This window comes from Drosophila persimilis, unplaced genomic scaffold (genome assembly GCF_003286085.1).
Source record: "Drosophila persimilis strain 14011-0111.01,24,50 unplaced genomic scaffold, DperRS2 tig00000653-arrow-arrow-pilon, whole genome shotgun sequence".
In the NCBI taxonomy this organism is placed as follows: Eukaryota; Metazoa; Arthropoda; class Insecta; order Diptera; family Drosophilidae; genus Drosophila; species Drosophila persimilis.
Genome location: NW_020825330.1, coordinates 487,248 through 507,302, shown reverse-complemented (window position 1 = coordinate 507,302; position 20,055 = coordinate 487,248). Strand labels below are relative to the sequence as shown.

General features: G+C 49.7%; 3 protein-coding genes across 3 annotated transcripts; 2 read left to right on the top strand and 1 right to left on the bottom strand.

Annotated features, from left to right (window-relative positions):
- Nucleotides 1-288: 288 nt before the first annotated feature.
- Nucleotides 289-2,302, top strand: LOC6601717. The gene is made up of 4 exons (XM_002026739.2): nt 289-416; nt 506-1,119; nt 1,182-1,911; nt 1,976-2,302. Exons 1-4 carry the CDS (start codon nt 328-330, stop codon nt 2,055-2,057), a joined length of 1,515 nt encoding a protein of 504 aa, XP_002026775.1. The 5' UTR covers nt 289-327; the 3' UTR covers nt 2,058-2,302.
- A 204-nt stretch (nt 2,303-2,506) lies between these two features.
- Nucleotides 2,507-8,971, bottom strand: LOC6601718 (coactosin-like protein). Its single transcript, XM_002026740.2, has 3 exons — nt 8,512-8,971; nt 2,911-3,234; nt 2,507-2,838 (listed from the first exon to the last, which is right to left on the bottom strand). The coding sequence occupies exons 1-3, from the start codon at nt 8,560-8,562 to the stop codon at nt 2,722-2,724; spliced, it is 492 nt and encodes a 163-aa protein (XP_002026776.1). The 5' UTR covers nt 8,563-8,971; the 3' UTR covers nt 2,507-2,721.
- Nucleotides 8,972-10,362: 1,391 nt separating this feature from the next.
- On the top strand, nt 10,363-19,225 carry LOC6601719 (gastrin/cholecystokinin type B receptor). Its single transcript, XM_026991187.1, has 6 exons — nt 10,363-10,620; nt 10,741-11,121; nt 17,668-17,868; nt 17,969-18,286; nt 18,349-18,586; nt 18,681-19,225. The coding sequence occupies exons 1-6, from the start codon at nt 10,446-10,448 to the stop codon at nt 19,153-19,155; spliced, it is 1,788 nt and encodes a 595-aa protein (XP_026846988.1). The 5' UTR covers nt 10,363-10,445; the 3' UTR covers nt 19,156-19,225.
- Nucleotides 19,226-20,055: the final 830 nt, after the last annotated feature.

Genomic DNA, 20,055 nt, shown 5'->3' with positions numbered 1-20,055 from the left:
GGCAACTACAACCACATTTATTTCTGAGTTCGGAGCAAATTGACACTATTTTTCTACTGTATCAGGTCGTTAGATCTAAAATACCCGCGACTCTTGATTACACTTCGATGTCATTTATTTTACAAGTTATATCGATACTTTTGTGCGATAAGTGCAACTTTAATTGTTTATGTGGTCTGGTCACATTCTTTTTACTCATTTTCCAGCACTTACACGCCCCGCTTGCAATAATTTACTTTACTTTTACAATTTTCTTAGTATTAAATAGATATTAGTTTTCTTTGGAATACGATACAAGTTGCTTACATATACATATATATAAGAACAATGGACTTCGTTTCACTGAGCCTGGACGAGATCATCGAGCGGCGACAAATGAGGAGCGCTCATGGCGGCCGTCCAAGTGACAAAAAATTGTAAGTGTAAAAAGCGAAGCTGGAAAAAATGCAAGAAAATGGCGCTTTAATGGCATTGGCCCTTGTCTGCCTCACTCTGTTTAACGCAGCAATCCGAATGCCAACAACAACAAGATGCGAAAACTGGTAAATCGGCCAGCATTCAAGGCCGGAGGGACAGGACTGGCGTCGTCGTCGGATCAGCCGGCCTCGCGAACCTATGACGCCCGCAACAAGATTATACAGAAGACTCGTGCAAAAATAACAGACGCACGCGATGTGCTCAACCAGAATATGCGCGAGTCCGGCATTGATGCCCGCCAGCTGCTGATTAACCGAAAGAAACTACTCCGCCCCATCCCTGTGGAATACTGCGAGTCTGGGGAGGATCCTGAAATTACTGCCATTGAGGGTGAACGCATGGCTCGCCTTCAGATGGGGCGAAAGAATCTCCGTCGTCCACAGATGGAGATCCGCCGACCAATGCCTCTGGAATACACCGATGAGATCGTGGATCATGAAGATCGAGGCCACTTTGGCCAGCGCATGGTTACCATGTCGAATCGACAAAAACCGTGGGACGCCTTTAATCAGCAGAAAGCTTTAGCGGCCATCTCTTCTTCGGTTGGTGACCGGCCCTTCAACTCCAGACTGAATCCCTCGGCCAAACCGTTCGCACCACGCGGCTATGTGGACCATGACAATATGCAGGATCTCGAGGATGGTAAGTCACTTTTGGCTCCCCATCCGACTCTCACTCTCACTGTGATACTGCGTTTTTCACAGAGGTAATCCATTCCGCCGTGCATCTGAGGACCAACAACAACATGCAGCCGTCGTCTCGCTATAACTTTGTCAACTTCAACATGAACCGAGATAGAGATGACGACGTGGAGATGTCGACGGCGGCTCCACTGCAGAACAACCATGCCAGCGACCCGTTTTCCATTTACGAGGCGGCCCGCAACCGTATCGAGCGCCCCATGCTGTCGGCACCGCACATTGTTGCCCGCACGGAGTCGGGTCCGGGCCCGGAGCACTTTGAGCGAAGTCGGCGTCAGGTGGCTGCCACTTCCAATCTGTCGGACTCTTTGCGGGCACGTCTGTTCGGCAGCGAGCCCGATCGTCGCGTGTCTCATGGCATCTATGCCAACGAAAACAAGGGGCAGGGGCTGGCCAATAGCAGCTCCAATGTGTCTTCATCGATGATTCTCTCCTTGTCCGCACGTCGCTCCCCGCCACTTGGGGTGGCCAACAACAAGAAGGGCTATCGGCTGCTGGTGAGCAATCTCCATTCGAATGTGACTACTTCGGACATTCGGGAGCTGTTCAACGACATCGGGCCCATGTACGATGCCCACGTGGTGCGTCCTGGCACAGCTGAGGTCATTTTCAAGAGTCTAGAGCACGCCGAAATAGCCGTCGACTCGTACCATCACCGCGAGTTCGATGGCCAGCCAATGCACTGCGTGCTGATTAATCCGCACTCGTCCAATCGCTCGGCACACTCAGCCAGGTAAGTCGTCCCGTATATCCCGTGTTACTAGACTATTCTAACACCCAATTCAACCCACTTGCAGCTCACGTACTGTCACCACAAACTCATCTGGCGTCGAGGTAGACATAGATGCTCTTCACTCTGTCCTATTCCGCGATCGCTGATCGCCTGATCGACTGATCGCTTGATCGACTGATCACCTGATCACCTGATCGGCTGCTGCGGACTGACGAAATTAGTAAATTAGTAAAAAGTAAACTAAAGACATCCTTCACACATATTCTATGCAACCCGCATGCTATTCCACATGCATCCTACATCTAAGCGGATCCAATTTCAAATGATTTTTTTCATCAATTCACTCACACAGAGCGCATGTTAAAATAAATAAAATACTTAACTAGACAAATGGCTTCTGAAAGGTTTCTAGACACTCGTTTTCCCAGTACTTTCGGTCATCGAATGTATATTTTTTAGGCACGCTCCGAGGAGGAGAGTCGTTAGAGGAAATCGGATGTTCGGGTGCCCTCCAAAGGGGGAAATTTACTTGGAGAACGAGTGAAAAGGCAGAGATTCTACCTTTGGCACAAGGAACGCTCGTAAAGAATCGATCGTGGGTTAATTGTTTCTTGTATAATGTCTTTACATATTACATAAATTTAAAATTGCATACAATTAATTCATAATAATTAAGTAGAAAGAGTGGAGCAGAGTTTGTAATTTGGTAAGCCAAAAAAAAATAATAGACGTTAAGTGAAGATCGTCGCGTGGGCATGGGCATGGGTTTGGGTATGGGTATGGGTATGGGTATTGGTATGGGAGAGCACCCTAATTGTCCCGGATACCCGTTCCATAGTTGGCACCACCGGCGCGGTTCAGGGCCTCGCGAAAGAGGCCAATATCCAGCTCTGGCTCCACGCCCGCCTGCAGTTCCACAGCAAAGTTCTGCAATATAAAGGATTTGGATTCGGATTAGGATCTCTGGGTACCGTATTCCAGCATGGAAAGTATACTCACATTGAGCACATCCTTGATGATGGCCTTGTCCGTGGACATTTTGGCCCGCTGAATGACGCCCACCTCCTGGCCAATCCACGTGAGGAATATGAACTTTTTGCGCTTGGACATCTCGTCGCCCATCTGTATGCGTATGTACCCGAAGGCGCGCTCCGAGTCGCCGAACTGTTGGCGAAACTCCTCGAAGCATTGGCCCCGTCCATGGACAATGATCTGTGGCCCATCGAATTTGAAGACCGCCCACTCGGTGTCTGTGAGATCAGAGCGTACGTCCTCGTAGGCCTCGCGAATGGCGTCCTTGTCCAGCGACGTTGCCAGTGGCATCTACGTATAAGGAAAAGGCGTAAGCGTATGTGAGTGATTATTGAAGTGCATGAATCATTGAGAGATCGTTGAGAGATCGGATTGGAACGGTTTGGATCGGATGGTGGCTCAGCCAACGCCAACGCTTTGCTTCACTTTGGCTGGCTTTGGCTTTGGCTTTGGCTTGGCTTTGCTTCATGCATTCCAAGTCCACTATCGTGCCACTGGGTGCCAGCAATAAAGAGTGCTTGTATGTGTATCTGAATAATTTATATGCCCGCCTGCCGCCTTCGCACTCAGCCAGTGGCAAGTACGTACGAGTACTCATGACGGACATCGGAGTACTTTCGCTTTCGATTCGTTTTGATTGGGTTCCGTGCCAGAAACTGAAACTGAAGCACGCCACTTGCTTAACTCTTTCCCGGATTAGTGCACCGCAAAGTACATGCCTAAATGAACTATTGTATCTATTGCATGTATGAGATTCTATGATCAGCTGTATATGTATCTGTATCTGTGACTGTGTGTTGGCTGTAGGCTCTCAATCGATCGATCGATCGATCGGAAGCAATCTGCGCGTGACAGTTTTTAATTTTCAATCAGAAAGCGGGTCAAAGATTTGTCAACTAACTTTTTTGAATGTCTGCGGCTGATTGCGAGGTGGGGCGGGGCGGGCCGGGGCTGTGGGTAGACAAAGTGAAAACAAACAAAGAGATGTGCCCCATAACTGTGGCCACAAGAGAGAGACTCAGGCCAGGTCTGGAGGCAGGAACAGGGGCATTCATACTACAAGTAAAAATAGACACAGAAATAGAGCCACAGATGGGAGACCCGCTCCATAATGCGTTCAATGACCGGACCGGACCGGACTTGTGTGTGTGGCATCTTGTGAGAAAAATCAATTAGAAAAGCGCAAAGCGATTTAGAAGGAGAGTGCGCCCCGTCCATTCGGCCATACAGAAAGCAGAAGCAACGGCAACGGCAACAGCAACAGCAACGTCTCTGCCGAAAATATAGAAGAAAAAACCCCAAACAATTAAAGACTAAAATGATTTAGGCGACGACTTTCACAACGAAACGACAACGAAGCGACAACAACGACAACAACGACAACAACGACAACAACGACAACGACAACGCGATGAGAACTTCGCGAGGCCCCAAAGCCCGGACGCCGCTCCCGTTCTCTGCTGAGAGGGGAATTAATTAGTCAAAAGATGCGAAATGTGAATGCGAATGCGAATGCGAGCTGTGTGCCAAAAACAGAGAATGGCCCAAAGTAAAGAATAGAGAAAGAGGGAAAGAGAGACAGGCAGACACTAGTTGCAGCATCTGCCATGGGACATTCTGCAATTCCCGAAAGGAAAGCTTGGAGGGTGCCACCAGAGCGATATGAACGTTAATGGCTAAAATTAGACATATCCTCTCAGCTGATAAGCCCGATAGCGGCAGGGCCCCTAACCGTATCTCGTATCTCTGATAACACTGTGACAACAAAACAAATTAGATCCGATGCGGCTGTGGTTGTGGTTGTGGCTGTGGCTGTGGCAGTGACTGCGACTGCGACTGCGCCGCTCAACAGGGCGTGGCCGCATGGCTGATCACTCAGATATGAGAGGCCTTATCGCACTTATCGGACGAGGGAGTGGAATTGACGTCTGCACAGATAAGAAAAACCCGCAGAGCGACACACTTTGAAAATTCGAATTGACTTACAGCTGGAATTTCTTGGAGGAGTCAGCCGCTGCCTGGCCGCTCCAGTGGATACGATTGTTGTTCTGCCAATCTCGGATCGGCTGTTCTGTTCTTTTCTGTTTTAATTTCACACGCCATAAAAATCTGTACTACTTTGGGGCTGGCGCTTAGTCACAGAGCCCCACACGATAGCTGGGGAAAGGGATGGACGGGGCACTCCTACACGGGATAGGGTGGGGAAGTGTAGGGAAGCCTACGGCGGAGAGCCTGCCCTGCCAGAGAGAGAGAGAGAGAGAGAGAGAGAGAGAGTGTCATGCATTTGTTCATGTTCAGCGATAAACAGTAGCACTTTCATAATTGATTTGTGCTTATCACAGCAACAGAAGCAGCAGCAAAGAGTGACTTCACCGAATCCTAGTACATATGTTATGTCCCTGTTTCTACAGCAAGTATCTGGCGATGGACAGGACCCCGCTGACCGAGTGCGGAAGCGAGTATCAATGCAGAATTTGATGGTCGAATGGCAGGCAGCCTGTGGCTGGTGCTTCCTGCTTACTGCCATTCCCATTCCTATTCCCATTCCCATTTCCATTCTGTTTCTGTTTTGTTTTGTTGCGTTTTGCCATCTGCTGCACATGCAACCATATCTGATAGATACGTAACGACGAGCCTTATATGTACTTGTGTATGTACTCATAAGTATGTGCATTCATACAGCCAACACGTACTGCATCTACTATATTGTATGTATATCTATCAATATCACCAATGTGTATTATTGAGTAAGGCCAAAAGTATATACGAGTAGCAGCAGTAATTGCAGCTAGCCAAGCATGTTGCAAATCCATGAAACTGCAACCGAAACTGAGACTGGGACTGGGACAGAGGCGGAAAGCCGCAAATATCAGCGCTGGATACCCTTGTACAGGGTATCAATATACCGTTCAGAGCCTTGCAACGGAGCAAAGCAAAACGTTTCCGCCCCATAAAAACCAATTGAATACTAGAATAGCCCCCCGCTCCCCCCACCACTGCCTCGGAGCACTAATCTCTCTTTGGATTGGAGTATCCTCCAGGCATCCTCGATTGGGGGTACTTGCTGGAGGGAGGAGGTAGCAAGGGAGCATGGGGATTGGCACTCGATTGGGCCTTGGATTTGCGGACTGAAATTGTTGAACGTTGACTAACGAATTCCAGATAAGTGAAGGCATCGAATAAAATGAAATGAAACCAAGTGAGAAGAAGCACACACTCGTAAAAGCGATACTCAATATTTCCCTCATGGAACCACACATCATTCCATCGCGGAATTCCGTTGAAGATTCCGTGAGTCAGAGACAGCGACAGGAAATGTTTTGTGGAACGAAGAAGCACCCTCCTTCTCCGGCAGTTAGAAAACTGTTGCGACCGGTCACCGCCAACCGATTGGGCCTCGAATCGGTTTTCGATCGCGGGCAAAAGCAAACCAAAAAAAACAATTCGGTGACAAATTGCCTTCCGAACTGCTTCGGACACAGCGGCAGCGGCGCAGCGATGCATTTGCCATGACGTACTTGCGCAGCTGCAGAGGCTTTGACTGCGCAGTCGGCGTGGCGGCCATGCGTTCATTGCCTCTGGCCGGGCCTGGGGATACACTGCCGCCCGTCGCCCGTTGCTGTTGTCGCTGCCGCGGCGGCTGCTGTTCTTTTTTTAAAGTCGCTGCTGTTTCTGTTTCTGATTCGATGTTGTTGATGTTGTTTTCTTTGCGCCTTAATATTTCTTCGTTTTTTGGGTTATTTTATACATACACACATATACACACATACATACATATATATGTATGTATGTACGCAGTGCATCAAGTGAAACAAAGGAGCAATCTGTTTCTCTTGCTCATTCTGCGTCTGGCGGCTGTTGCTGTTGCTGCTGCTGCTGCTGCTGCTGCCGTTGCGTGAGTCACACTTGCGCACGAAGGTGACGACGACTCGAATGGCGAGAGGAGGAGTGTATGACCAGAATTGGCATGCCAGGAAGCGCGCTGCACTCCTCCGAAGGCGGGCGAGGGAGTCAATCCTAAGAGACACGATCGTGCATGTCTGATCTTGAATGTTCGGATGTCCTCTCTCTGTGCTGCTCTTTCTTTTGCTGTTTTTATTTATTATTTATTCGTTTTACGGCTAAATCCACCACTTGACATTGATAGCACAAGCCGACGCCGACGACGACGCCGACGCTGCCGTTGCCGCCAACGGCAACCCCAAAGTTGGCAGTGATGCAGTTGAAAAGCTAACGACATTGTGCATATGTACATTCATACATGCATATGTATGTACATACATATATTCATACTCATATAATGTGTGTATGTATATGGGAGTGTGCTGTGTTATTTATTGGCATTGCTACTGACAGCTCACCCCCACCACGGCGGGCGGGCGAGCGACACTGGTGCTTTGACGCATTTGTTTCAATTCCCCCAATTGTTGCGCTTTGTTGGGACTTATTGACTGAGCTATAACCGTAAATGGTCGTCTCCGGCAAAGATTAGGTGCACGGAGTGAATTGGAGAGTTGGAGAGTGGAGGAATTACGCAATTGAAGTGCATGATGAGCGATCCGTTCCGATACTATCCGATCTGTAGAAGGGCACAATAGATAGGGGCCTCCTGCCACCTACTGGGGATGACTTTTCTCTCTCCCTCAACACATACACACACGCACGCACACAAACGTGCAGCTAGCACAAAACACTCACAAAAAGCCTGCCAGCTACTGTTATTTTGACAGCTGAAAAGCACCGTTATCTCCAGAAGAGACGTGTTCAACACTGCCATTGTGGCTAGCAGCCGCCGCCGCATAAACCACATCAACAAGATTCTGATATAGAATGCATCGGGCGTCGGGCATCGGTAGCGTAAGCGTACAAATGTAACTGTAACAAGTGCAGCAGCAGATACGACAGCCGACAACTCGCACTTGAACTTGATACTTGGGTGTGCGTCTGCGGCACGGCACGGCACGGCAACAACACGACGCCCCAACGGCGGCTGCTGCATCCGCCCCCGCATAAGGAGGCACTGACTGTGGCTGCGGAATATACATGTGGATGCATGTACCTTTTCGCTTTTTGTGTCTCTCCTTCGTGCTGTCTGGTCGGGTCTGGGGTCTGGGGTCTGGGATATGGGGCCCCGGGCCGGTTCTTGTGGACACACCGCCAAAGTCAGAGTTATTTTAAAACCCAACATGCCCCGCCACAGATACACACACACACACACACACACACACACACACACAGATACTCAATCGGTCTGGGCCCAACTCCAGCCTTTGGCTGGTCCCTCTTCTCAATCGGTGTCTCCCATTCTCAGCCTCATTCGCTCTCCATCTCCATCTCTTGTCTCTTGCTTCTTTCTGTCTCTGTTGCCCCGTTTCTTTTGCTCTTTTGTTTCCCCATCGAATCTTTTATAATTCTTAATTTTCGGTTGGTTGTCTGTTGCCGCCGCACTTATTACTTTCTGTATACTGTATGCATCCACATGCACATGTACTTACATATGTATGTGTGGATGTATGTACATATGTAAATATATAAAATATAGCGCCCTGGAGGACTACGAGTACTCACCCTTCTCGGCTTGCTCTCCACGATCTGCTCAACCTCGATGCCGTCCGACATGGTGGTGATTTGATGTGTGTTCCTTTATTCCTGGTACTGGGATGCTCCGACTGCTGTTGCTGCTGCGGCTGCTGCTGCTGCTGCGCTTGCTGCAAAGAAAATGCACGTCGAAGTCCGGTCCGGTCCACTGGGATGGATGCTGGGATGCCTGTGTTTGAGGACCGAGTTCAACGAATCTCTGCCGCTCGACGTCGCTCTTTTTGGCACCAGGAGGGGGGAGGGTCAGGCAAGCGCGGTTCTTCTTCTGGTTCGTTGGGGAAGAGCAGTGCAGTGCTGTGTCAGAGTGTCAGTGTCTCAGCGTCTCAGTGTCTGTCCCAGTCCTGCTAGTTTTGTGTTGGCTAACAAAATAATGTAATGCACAGTACAGAAGTGACAAACGAAAACAAAAATATTTAACGATAAAAAAAACAGAGCCAGCTAAGGCATCCGAACCGTCCAGCACGAAAAAACCGAATGCGGCTGTGCCGGCGTTCGCCACTCCAACGAAGAGGGGATCGCCGACGCCGGCGTACTGGCAGACTAAAGTCGGCGCAGCCGCCAATTGTGTGAGCGAGATGGCACAGCCGCAGCTGATAAAGATTACCACAGGCAGAGCGGCACGCGGCATCGGCAAAAAGAGAGAGAGAGTGAGTGAGAGTGAGATTGATCGAGCGGTGGAGGAGGAGGAGAAGGAGAAGGAGGATGAGGCCAGTGTAACGACTTCCCCGCATTTGGCATCATTTTTATACCCTACAAGGCCTTGTAGAGAGGGTCATATCGAATTGATTCGAAGCTTGTATTTTGTTTTATTTCTGGAATAGGAATCTGGAAAATCATATAAATAGAGAATTAAATATATCAATATTCCGTCCATTTATCCAGTTTTATATTATATCCAGTTTTAAATTTGTGAATATTCTTTGGCTATAGTAATTATTTTTATGAATTATAATAATTATTTTTGGTAACAAAAGAACTCATAGTTGAACATTGGAAAAATGCATCACTGTGGTGATTCCTTGTATTGGTTTTTAGTTTCAGTCAGTCCTGTCAATAGTACGCGACACTCTTTATCCTTTATCTTTACTGTTGTACAAAATATTCCTACATTCCGTCTATCTTCTTTACACATAATCATTGAGAGCCATGGCGTTCGATATAAAAAGCCTAATTTTGCAGCATTGGCAGCAGTGGCATCATTGGCAGCACTAGCAGCATTGGCACATTGGTGGCATTGGCAGGATTACGCGTGTGTTCATTAGTGGCCTTTTTCTGTGGCTGCAGCACTTCGAGAGTTTATTGCAACACTTTCTAAATTCTCCACGCAGTGATCGGCATAATGTACAAGAGGAGGACGAAGTGGAATCTGAAGAGTCCCAGATCCAGCCTGTATATGCATAATTCGGAGTCATCTGCAGTGCCCAATGGGCGCTGTGCTTGATGTTGCAGTTGGAAGCTGCCGCATGTTGCTGCCACAAGTTGCTGTGGTGAGTTTTCATGCTGCCACGCGACGTCCACGCAACATGTTGCTGCTGCCACACCGAAGCATTCGAACGACGGGGCCGCCTCCGCTAGTCAGTTGCCCACGATAACGGTAGCTTAACGGTAAGCAGGCAAGGACGAGCGCTTTCGGCCGCCTCCTCGTCTTCGTACTCGTACTCGAACTCGAACTCGTTCTCGTCCTGGTCGTCGGTATCAGGACCGGTAACGGAATCAGACCTACCCCGTTCTCGGCCACGTTCCTCGGTGCCAGTCCTGCGCGCAAGCGTCTTTGAATTTTCTTCGAGTTTTAATTTTTTGTGTGAGAATCGGCAGCGGAAGGAGATCCCATTCGGAAATGACAATGATCCTTTGTCGTTCGATTGGGTTGTGATCGCTCGCTCGTCTGGACGTCTCTATCTGGGATGTACCCGTACAGTGCGGAGGATGCTGCCCAAACGGTCATGGCAGCGGCGGCTGCGTACCGGGCGCTGCTCGACTATTACGCCAACGCTCCCAGTGCGGCAGGTCACATCGTTTCGCTGACCCTGGTCCCGTTCAACGATACTGCAGGATCCCCCTCGTACGCGGGCGGAGTCAGTGGCGGCGGCGGCGGCGGCGGCGGCGGCGGCGGCGGCAACAACACCGACGGCGTCTTTGAGGATGGCCTGGGGTCAGGAAATGTGTTTGGAAACCAACGCCTGGAGCACGAGGCAGCAGGCACGAGCTACGGCTTTGGGGACAGCTCTGGCTCAGGCTTTGGCTCTGGCTTCAGTGGCAATACCAGCCCCAGCCCCAGCCCCGGATCCATCTCGGGAGGCGGCAGCAGCAGCGCCGCCACCAGCACCACGGAGATGCCCGTCTGGCTGATACCCAGCTACAGCGTGATTCTGCTGTTCGCCGTGCTGGGCAATCTGCTGGTCATCTCCACTTTGGTGCAGAACCGCCGGATGCGGACCATCACCAATGTCTTTCTGCTGAACCTGGCCATTTCGGACATGCTTCTGGGCGTGCTCTGCATGCCCGTCACGCTGGTGGGCACCCTCCTCCGCAACTTCATCTTTGGGGAGTTCCTCTGCAAGCTGTTCCAGTTTTCGCAGGGTGAGTGTTGAGGAGTATCTATGGGAGAATGGCTCGGTGGGTTGGAGTCCTGTGCGCCCCTTCTTATCCCTTTTTATGTAGATATAGATATTTGCTGTTCCCATTTTGGCCTGGTTCTGTCTGCCCTTCTTCAATTAGCGGAAATTACGAACACATAAGCAAAATGGAATCCCATATGATTGTGCCTGTGCCTGTGTGTGTGTATCTGTGTGGCGTGGCGCATGATGGGGCAGCATTAAAATAATTTTTTATGATTATCGTCGCATGTGGATCGTTTTATTGAGTTTGCCCCAGAAGAAAGGCAGTTCATTTTGCCCCGAGTTCCCCGAAGGGCACAACAAAAACAACAAGTGGTCCGTGGGCGTGTGAGGGCACAATAAAATGGGGAATATATTCGGCGGCTCTCTTCCTATCCTCCTATCCTCCTATCCACCCTTCAATCCTTCCATCACTCCTTCACCCCCATATCGCTAAATTGGTCGCCCTGTGGGCCTGTGGCAACAATGTCTGAGGTCTGGAGCGGCTACGGGCATTCCAAGAAAATGCTCTGCATTTTGTTCTATTCAGAAACAATAACGGGAAGGGGCAACAACGACTTTCGTATCTTTTTTCCTTTTGGCCCTATGAAAAATTCAAATAATAACATTGGAATTTGCTATTGGCAGAGACTTTTCCACTGGCTCTGCCTCTGTATCCCAAAACGAGAGCAGCAGCAGCAGCAGCAGCAGCAGAGGCCATTACATAACTTCAAATCAAACACTTGTCAGCGGCTGGGCCAGGTCCTGTTGCCAGGACAAAAGCAGCCCATAGTCCGTTTGAAGCTATTAAAAAGACATTTGCAACATGACGGCCCTTGGATTGTGTGTGTTGCATGGGGGCATGGCGTCGTGGCGGCATGGACGAGATGTAATTTGGAGGGAATAGACAATTAGGTGGCACTAGGAGAGTAGAGGAGACTGGACACTGGATCTGTTTATGATCTGAGCGCATTAGCGGCCTGCCTGCCTGCCTGCCAGGACAACACTTGGACAGCCAAAAAATCACTCTGTGTCCAACCTAATGGCGGTTGCAAACCAGGAATTGTGATGCGTAAGACGCAGCCAGATTTAATCACGAGCCATGGGATTTGGAATTTGGATTTGGGAAGACAAAGCAGCGGCGGGTCCCTGACCGTTTCCTGTCTCTGTCGCCCGCTCAACGTGTCATGTTCCTCTTGCTTTTGGTACAGTTAAGGGTACAGATGTACACAGATAGACGGTGTACAAAAAACGACAGACAAGAGAAAGCGGAATGCGTGTCGTGACGTGGCTGGGCGTAGCATAATTCGAGGCGCAGCTTAAAGCTGGCTGCTGGCTGCTAGCAAAAATACACTGCATACTTTCGTGCGCAAGCTGCGAATTAAATAACAATTTTAATGACAGCCAGAGCTGGGGGTGAAGGTTGAAGGTTGGAGCTGCGGCTGCGGATGCGGATGCAGCCAGACATGGACCTAGACCTGGAACTGGAGGTGGAGGTGGAGGTGGGATAAATGATACAAAAACATGACAGCGAACAAGAAGAGAACAAGCGGCACGCACCTGGCACCACCAGGAGGAGGCTTACAGCATTACAGCAGTGCAGGGCAGGGGCAGGGGCAGGGATAGGACACAGACGCGACATGGAACATGCAACATGCACAGGCCGAGACGGAGAGAGAGGCGCGCAAATACATGCTACACAAAAGCAAAGTCCATTCTCCTAATGGCACTCCATCGAGCTGGGAGTACGGGTGTGAGGCACAGGGGCACAGTGGCACTCTGGAACACAGTTGGCAAAAGCAATGAGACGGAGTGGCAACTATAAAGCAAACTGTCATTGGTCTGGCAAATGGGCTTGGGTCTCTCATTTAAAGCGGGTATTTGAAAGTCAAAGGCTTCAAACAGGAGGGAGGCAACGATAAATAACGATACTTCCGACATCAGCCCTCTCGAGTGCTCTTCCTCGGTGGATGGTGGATAGGGGGGGTCCGAGTTGTCATTGGCAATCAAATCCGACTCTTCTCATGTGTGCTCCCTGCCAAAGGGGAAAGAGGTGTGGCAGCAATCGCCAGAGACATTTCAGCTTAAATTTAATTTCAGTTTAAGTTGAAAGGGAAAGGGAAATACAGGTGCAGGAGGAGGTGCACCGAAAGGAATCCCCTGTCGTTTCGGAAGTCAGCACATAAATCATTATAAATTTGCTTCTTTCGGTTGGGCTTTCTCCGGGGGGATACGAATTTCATTTCATTTTGGGTAGGGAGGCAGGCAGGCAGGCAGGCAGGACCTGGACATCTGTGCAACAGTTTTTTACCTGCTCTCTCGTAATGTGTGTGGGTGTGTACGTAGAATGCATAAAGTGTCGTTAGCAGGGCTTACACGCACCAACATTTATATCCAGAGAGTAGTCCTGGCCCCCCTGAGCAGTTTTCCGTGGGTAAACATATGGCAATCCCACGGTCACAGGTGGAACGTCCCCGCTTTTGCCTTTTGGCTTTTGGACACAGTAGCTTTTGTGGCATTGGCCTTAGTCCTGGCCTGGCTGTTTGCTTTTACCAATTGCTGTTTGGGCTGCGGCGAAACTGCATAAACAAGGAAGGTCGCCTTGGAAGGCCTCGCCGCACAATTTGGCTAATGAGTTTTTGAACAACGGCCGTTGATCCAACTCTCTCACGCAGCACTTACCCTGATTCCCTGAAAGTGATTGCTGTATGTTGTTTGTTACTGCCCCCCCCTGTTCTGTTCCGACTTTTTCGGCAAAAGAGCTGCAACAGTTGAAAGCATAAGGTGGGATTCTCAGAGAAGTTTTGGCCTGGCATCGAATCCCATTCGCATTGTCCAGGCCAAGACCCCGACTCTGACTCTGACTCTGACTTGCTGCCTCAACTTTATCTCCACTCCACTTCCCGTTTTTGTCGGGTTGCTTTGGGATTTGTTTACGATGAAGTTTTTTAATTAATGCACATTCGTCCTGGGCCTGGGCTCCGAGAACTTTCATTTCCTTCGGAATGGGGCCGCAGGGCCACAGCAGATGCCAGAGGAAACACTTAAAAGCAATATTAATACGAATATCACTGGGGGAGATGCCGCCAGCTTGAGCCTGCTCCAGACATGTTCCCCCATGTGTCTGGTGCAGTCATCCCAGGACCCAGCTCCCAGATCAGAGCTGGAGCTCGTCGGTTGGCTTAGCCAAACTTTCAGGCCCCACACACACACACGTTGGCTGTGCTCTGCTATACTCCTACTCCTGCCACGCCCACCTAGCCACTTTAGAGTACTTAATTTGATAAAAAGCGAACGCCACGCCGAGTATTTGGCCAACTTTGTTTCGTTTTTCGCTTTCAACTTAAATAGAATTTTGGGGCAACTCTGATTTCGTTTTGCTCGAAACTTTGCCATTGGCAAGGCCCCTTCCCTTTCCCTTTCCCCTTCCTTTTCTTCTTCCCCTTTCCGCCCATTCAGATACACAGTCATCCCCCTGTCAGCCTTCCATCTGTGTGGATGCTTAAAATGCTTGCATTTGCGAGCTGAATCATTGAATTTAAATGAGTTTGCCCCCCACAATCACACCACACACTTACTTCAGTGTTTTTCTGGTAAAGTTTCCCTTCAGTTATTGAATTAAAATATAAGGAATGAACAAAACAACATCCTGCTCCAGGGGATGAGCCTGGGGATACCAAATCCATGAAAAATGTTCACAATTTACGATGGGAAATTCCACATTCTTCCTCGATAGATAGTGTGGCTTTTGAATAAACCAATTAAGAGCAAGTGCTTGGGGTGGCAATCCCTTAAGACTGAATCTCCACCCTCCTCCCCCACCCTGCCTGGGCGCAGTATAATCTGTAAAGTGTCATTCCTCAGCGGAGGCGGCACGTACAGGAAGCAGCTCGGTGGCAACTTTGTGCCTGTCACTCCACCATCAGCGGCCGCATCCAGTTGTCAATCATTGAAACTGGCACTAGCACTGGCACTAGCACTGGCACTGGCACTGGCCCTAGCACAGCCCTGGCGCTGGGACGGACTGGGTGTGGCTTTGGCCAGAACTAATTTGTAAACTTGGCAGCACCTCAGGAGTCAGTGCTCAGGAGCGCAAAGCTTGACCAGAAATGAAAACTTATAATTTCTCAAAGCACTGTCAGCCTTTTGCGTTTTTCGGGCTGGCTCCCATAGAAGAGCAGGCGTTGGCGGCACTCTGCATCTGTGGCAGATCTACAACCAAACTGGCGGCAGGCGATAGGCGACAGGCGACAGGCGACATACGCGACGTATTTATGCAGAAAACATTTGAAGTCTGGCTTTGAATGAAACACACACATGTATGTCTGTGTGTCTCTCCGGCTCATCCTTTACTCTCCTCTACACTGGTGCTTTTTCCGGACTTCCGCTCCCCTTTCTGATTCGTTCGGCATTCGCCTGACCAGAACACATTTTTGCGGTCTTTCTGTGAGTGGCCGTCCGTGCCATTCCCCTTTTTTATTTGCGGCAATCAAATTTTATCGCCCAACTGACGCTTATAAATTCTGTCTGTCTGTCTGTCTGTCTGTCTGTCGGTCTGTCAGAGTCTGTCCGCATATTTATGCTGGCAGTCGAGGACTGCGTGTCGTATACGGTATACGTATACGTAATATGCTTAACACGTTCCGTAAGCTTGCCCTGCCCCTGTCCCTGTCTCTGTCCCTGTCTCTGTCGCTGCCCGTGTCCCTGGCCGGGATGGTATGCCTTGAAGGCGTGGTGCCCGTTTTCCGCACAAATCAAATTCAATCAGTTGCCGAAAAGAGAAAAACACTGAATCAGAGGGGCGCTGGATTGTGTGGCACATGGCCCACGGGGGGCACGGGGCACGGGCCACCAAATTGAATTTGTGTTCGTCTCTTGCCCGCTGCCGTCGCCTTATTTGTGCTGTCAGTTTTGCATTTGCCAATTGAATTACGCACGCACACGACCACCGCCTACCGCTCCACACATGCATACATACACTCAGAGAAAAATGCGATAATAAAAAATGGACAAATATTTCAATTAAATATTCGGTTTTGAAATATAAAGGTAGCGCAATTAAATAGAATTCAGCAAATAAAAAAAAATGTGTAACTCAAATGGATATAGTATTTCACATAGGGGCAGTTCCGCCAAAGGTCCACCATGTCAAAAAACATTGAAAGCCAATAAAAACCGATTTCCATATCGTTTTGTTCCCACTCAACTAATTTAACCAATTGGCATATAATTTCATTAACATTGATCGGAAAACATATTCGAACAGGCAATAGGCAATGTTAGCTTTTCACGGGTTTTGTTGTATTTTTATAGTCATATTTTCGTTTACTATTTTCTCATATGAGAAAGTTGATTTGGGATAAAAGTTTTCCCTCAAAGTCTCTCCAACATATTGAACTAACTAACTAATAAGCGATTAAGTGCAGAAATATAATGGTATGGTGCCAGAAACGCAACCTTCGGTGGCTGAATTGAAACACTCTCGGCGCCTCGCCCGCCGATCTGTTTCGTGCTCCCAGTAATTCGCCCTCGCTCGTTCGTGCTTTGCGCTCTCCTGAGCTGGTTGGGAATTCGCCTGGGAGCTAATTGCCCCTGCGCTCGTTTTTGCTTGTCTAGGAATCGCGACTGGCCTAACACAGCCCAGACTTACATATGTCCAAACGTAAACGAAATTTGTTCAAATGCCACTCGGGGTATGGTTGTTCTCTCAGTGTAGCCGTACATGCACATATGTAACGTACACATTGAGGTTGTGCTGTTGAGGCATTTGTATTTTGAAATGATTTAGTTGTCAAGACGTTTCGCGGCTGCCAGCCGGCGAATCAATCAAATTGCTTAGCCCCCGTGCAAGCTTTAAAGCCAAGTAACAAAAATCAAACACGTACGCGTTCGTGTGTGCGGCATGGTGCTGTGGCGTGTGCCGTGAGTAGGCGAGAGGTCAGGAGAGGGAGGAGTGGTGGCCGTTGCTTGTTTTAAGCCCAAGAGCACAAGAGCCCAAGCACCTGTCAATCTAAGGTCTAAGGTCTAACTTCAATTTGAAAGAGTTAAACTGGGTGGCGGCGGCGGGCCAATTCCGTCCTGGGGCAGGGGCGGCACTTTGTGTTTTAATAGTTTGAGCACACGTACTCGTATTTACATGTGTTTGTGTCCGTGCAACATAAAAATTCTGTTTTAGCGCGACCTGATGCTCCCCCGCGAAGCGCCCGTAAACATGCGGAACGTGGTGGTAACGGGGCGGAGGTGTGGGTAACGCTTAATGGCAACTCACACAAATTGCATCGTGTAGCACAGCCCCACGGGGAAAAAGCACCAGCACCAGCAACAGGGACATGGACAGGGACAGCGACAGAGACAGGGACAGCAAAGCACACAGAAGTAGACAGGTTTTAATATGCAAATAGTGTAATTAAAATGCAAGGAGAGCGGGAGTGAAAGCAGGCGTCTCCTGAGGCAATCTCCGACATTTGAGGCGTGACTTCGGACTTCATGGTAATGGCCTAATCCAAAGTTTTCTCTGCTTCCCCTGCAGCTGCCTCCGTGGCCGTGTCCTCGTGGACCCTTGTGGCGATCTCCTGCGAGCGCTACTACGCCATCTGCCATCCGCTGCGCTCGCGATCCTGGCAGACCATCAGCCATGCCTACAAGATAATCGGATTCATTTGGCTCGGGGGAATCCTGTGCATGACGCCGATAGCCGTCTTCAGTCAATTGATACCAACCAGTCGGCCAGGTGAGTTTCGCTTCCTCTTCTGCCTCAGACTCCGATCAAGGCTCCTTCCTTCCTGTGAAGCAAACTGACCCCATCCTCACTCACATCCTGACCCACACAGGATACTGCAAGTGCCGGGAGACATGGCCTGATCAGGGCTACGAGCAGTTCTACAACATTCTGCTGGACTTCATGCTGCTCGTCCTGCCCCTGCTGGTGCTCTGTGTGGCCTACATCCTCATCACCCGCACCCTCTACGTGGGCATGGCCAAGGACAGCAGCAGGATAATGGCCATGCAGCAGACGGCCACGGCAGCAGGCCCAACCCCAGCCCCATCCACCGGGGTAGTGCCTGCCGGGGGAGCTGCAGCAGCTGGGCCCAGCAGCAATAGCAGCAACAGCTGCATCCTGGTGCTGACCGCCAGCACAGTCTACAACGGTGAGTCCCGGCCTGTCGTTGTATCAAGTATTGCCCCACTCACCTCTGGTCCCCGAGAGCAGAGAGCAGCAACAACAACAATGGCGCCGCAGTCGCAGCTCCTGCACCTGCGCCTGCCCCAGCACCAGCACCAGCAACAACGAGAACGACAACGACAACGACAACGACTGCGACACTGACTACGAGAGCATCAGCGACAACGTCAGCGATGATCAAAACGACAAGCACAACCACAACGACGGTGACGCTGGCCAAGATGTCCTCGCCCAGCATGCGGGTCCAAGACGCTGCTCTTCGCAGGTAAGTCCGAGTCAGAGCGAGAGTGGGTGATTTGTGGGTTTCAGGAGACTGACTCTAGGCTGGGAACTGTATTTTACTGTCCTTCACTGTCTAGATCAAACGAAGCAAAGACTCTGGAGAGCAAGAAGCGAGTCGTGAAGATGCTGTTCGTCCTGGTGCTGGAGTTCTTCATCTGCTGGACGCCACTGTACGTGATCAACACGCTGAGCATGTTCATCGGACAGGCGCTGTATGAGTATATCGACTACACCTCCATAAGCTACCTACAGCTGCTGGCCTACTCCTCCAGCTGCTGCAATCCGATCACTTACTGCTTCATGAACGCCAGCTTCCGGCGCGCATTCGTCGACACCTTCAAGGGCATGCCCTGGCGGCGGGCTGGGACTGGGGCGGCGGGCGCCATTGCCCTATCCGCCAGCCAAGTGGCGAACAACAACCCCAATGCCGTCAATGCCAATCCTGGCCAAGCCATGGGCATGGGCACTTGGCGGACCCGTTCTCGCCACGACCCACTAAATTCGGTGGTGCACACCAGCAGCGCCACGGCGGCTGACAGTCCACGGCTCTAGGCTGTAGGCTCCACAGATCCAACGAGGACTAATGTAAATATGTACATGACTCGTATTTTTTTGTTATAGCGAACCCTTTGTTTTTTTTTTTCGATTAGAACGTATCGTATATGATTGTAAAAATTAGTTCATATCTGAAATCTGTCTATTGGTGTTTCAATACTTCTTAAGGTTGCCGCAAAATAAACAAACTCAAATTCAAATTCAAACTCAAACTCAATATATTTTCCATTTGGCTGAATCGCGGGGATTGTAGCTGCTGATGGATTCTTCTTATCCGCCGATAATTATGCACTGACTGGGCACCGATGGGACTCAAGATTTCTTTAGGCGTTGATGCCGAAAGAGGCGCAGAGAAAGCAGAGACAGGTGACAATTCATCATCGAAAATTAGAGCGAAAACATACATGTTTGCATCATAATGAGTTTGAATTGAGTATACTTGTTGCGTTGTTACTCACAATCAATCGCGAAGAAGTTTGAAACTCCTGTCAGCTGGGCACGGCACATCCCCTTGTAGCACGCACCCACAAACCACGGAACTGACGCACGATTTGCAACAAAAAATACCATGCCTCGGCAAGGCTGAACACTATCACCATTAATTCGTACTCGATACCCAATGCCAATACGAGTATCTGGGTGCCGACGGATGGTAAGTTTCCTGCCCAAAATGAGTCTTCTTTTACTTTTGTTCCGGTGTCCACTCTTTCCGCTAACTGTACAATTTATAGGGTCGAATTTATATATTAAGTGAGTCCAAGTGCCGGCACTGAGAAAAATCAAAAGGACAAGCCGCTTAGGTCCCGCACAAGGGTTTGCAAGTCGGCTTCCAATTGGGGTCCAGTCCAGTTTGTTCTACAGCTTGTCAATCTCCTGCCACCCACCGAGGCCCCCAGC

What these genes read in the sequence shown, in the direction of transcription:
- LOC6601717 (XM_002026739.2), top strand. Translation starts at nt 328, where the DNA reads ATGGACTTCGTTTCACTGAGCCTGGACGAGATCATCGAGCGGCGACAA. An exon ending in CGTCCAAGTGACAAAAAATT is followed by an intron (nt 417 to 505) that starts GTAAGTGTAAAA and finishes TGTTTAACGCAG; the next exon opens with CAATCCGAATGCCAACAACA. An exon ending in TATGCAGGATCTCGAGGATG is followed by an intron (nt 1,120 to 1,181) that starts GTAAGTCACTTT and finishes CGTTTTTCACAG; the next exon opens with AGGTAATCCATTCCGCCGTG.
- LOC6601718 (XM_002026740.2), bottom strand. Translation starts at nt 8,562, where the DNA reads ATGTCGGACGGCATCGAGGTTGAGCAGATCGTGGAGAGCAAGCCGAGA. An exon ending in TGGAGAGCAAGCCGAGAAGG is followed by an intron (nt 3,235 to 8,511) that starts GTGAGTACTCGT and finishes CCTTATACGTAG; the next exon opens with ATGCCACTGGCAACGTCGCT. An exon ending in TCATCAAGGATGTGCTCAAT is followed by an intron (nt 2,839 to 2,910) that starts GTGAGTATACTT and finishes TTTATATTGCAG; the next exon opens with AACTTTGCTGTGGAACTGCA.
- LOC6601719 (XM_026991187.1), top strand. Translation starts at nt 10,446, where the DNA reads ATGTACCCGTACAGTGCGGAGGATGCTGCCCAAACGGTCATGGCAGCG. An exon ending in CTCGTACGCGGGCGGAGTCA is followed by an intron (nt 10,621 to 10,740) that starts GTGGCGGCGGCG and finishes ACGAGGCAGCAG; the next exon opens with GCACGAGCTACGGCTTTGGG. An exon ending in GATACCAACCAGTCGGCCAG is followed by an intron (nt 17,869 to 17,968) that starts GTGAGTTTCGCT and finishes TGACCCACACAG; the next exon opens with GATACTGCAAGTGCCGGGAG.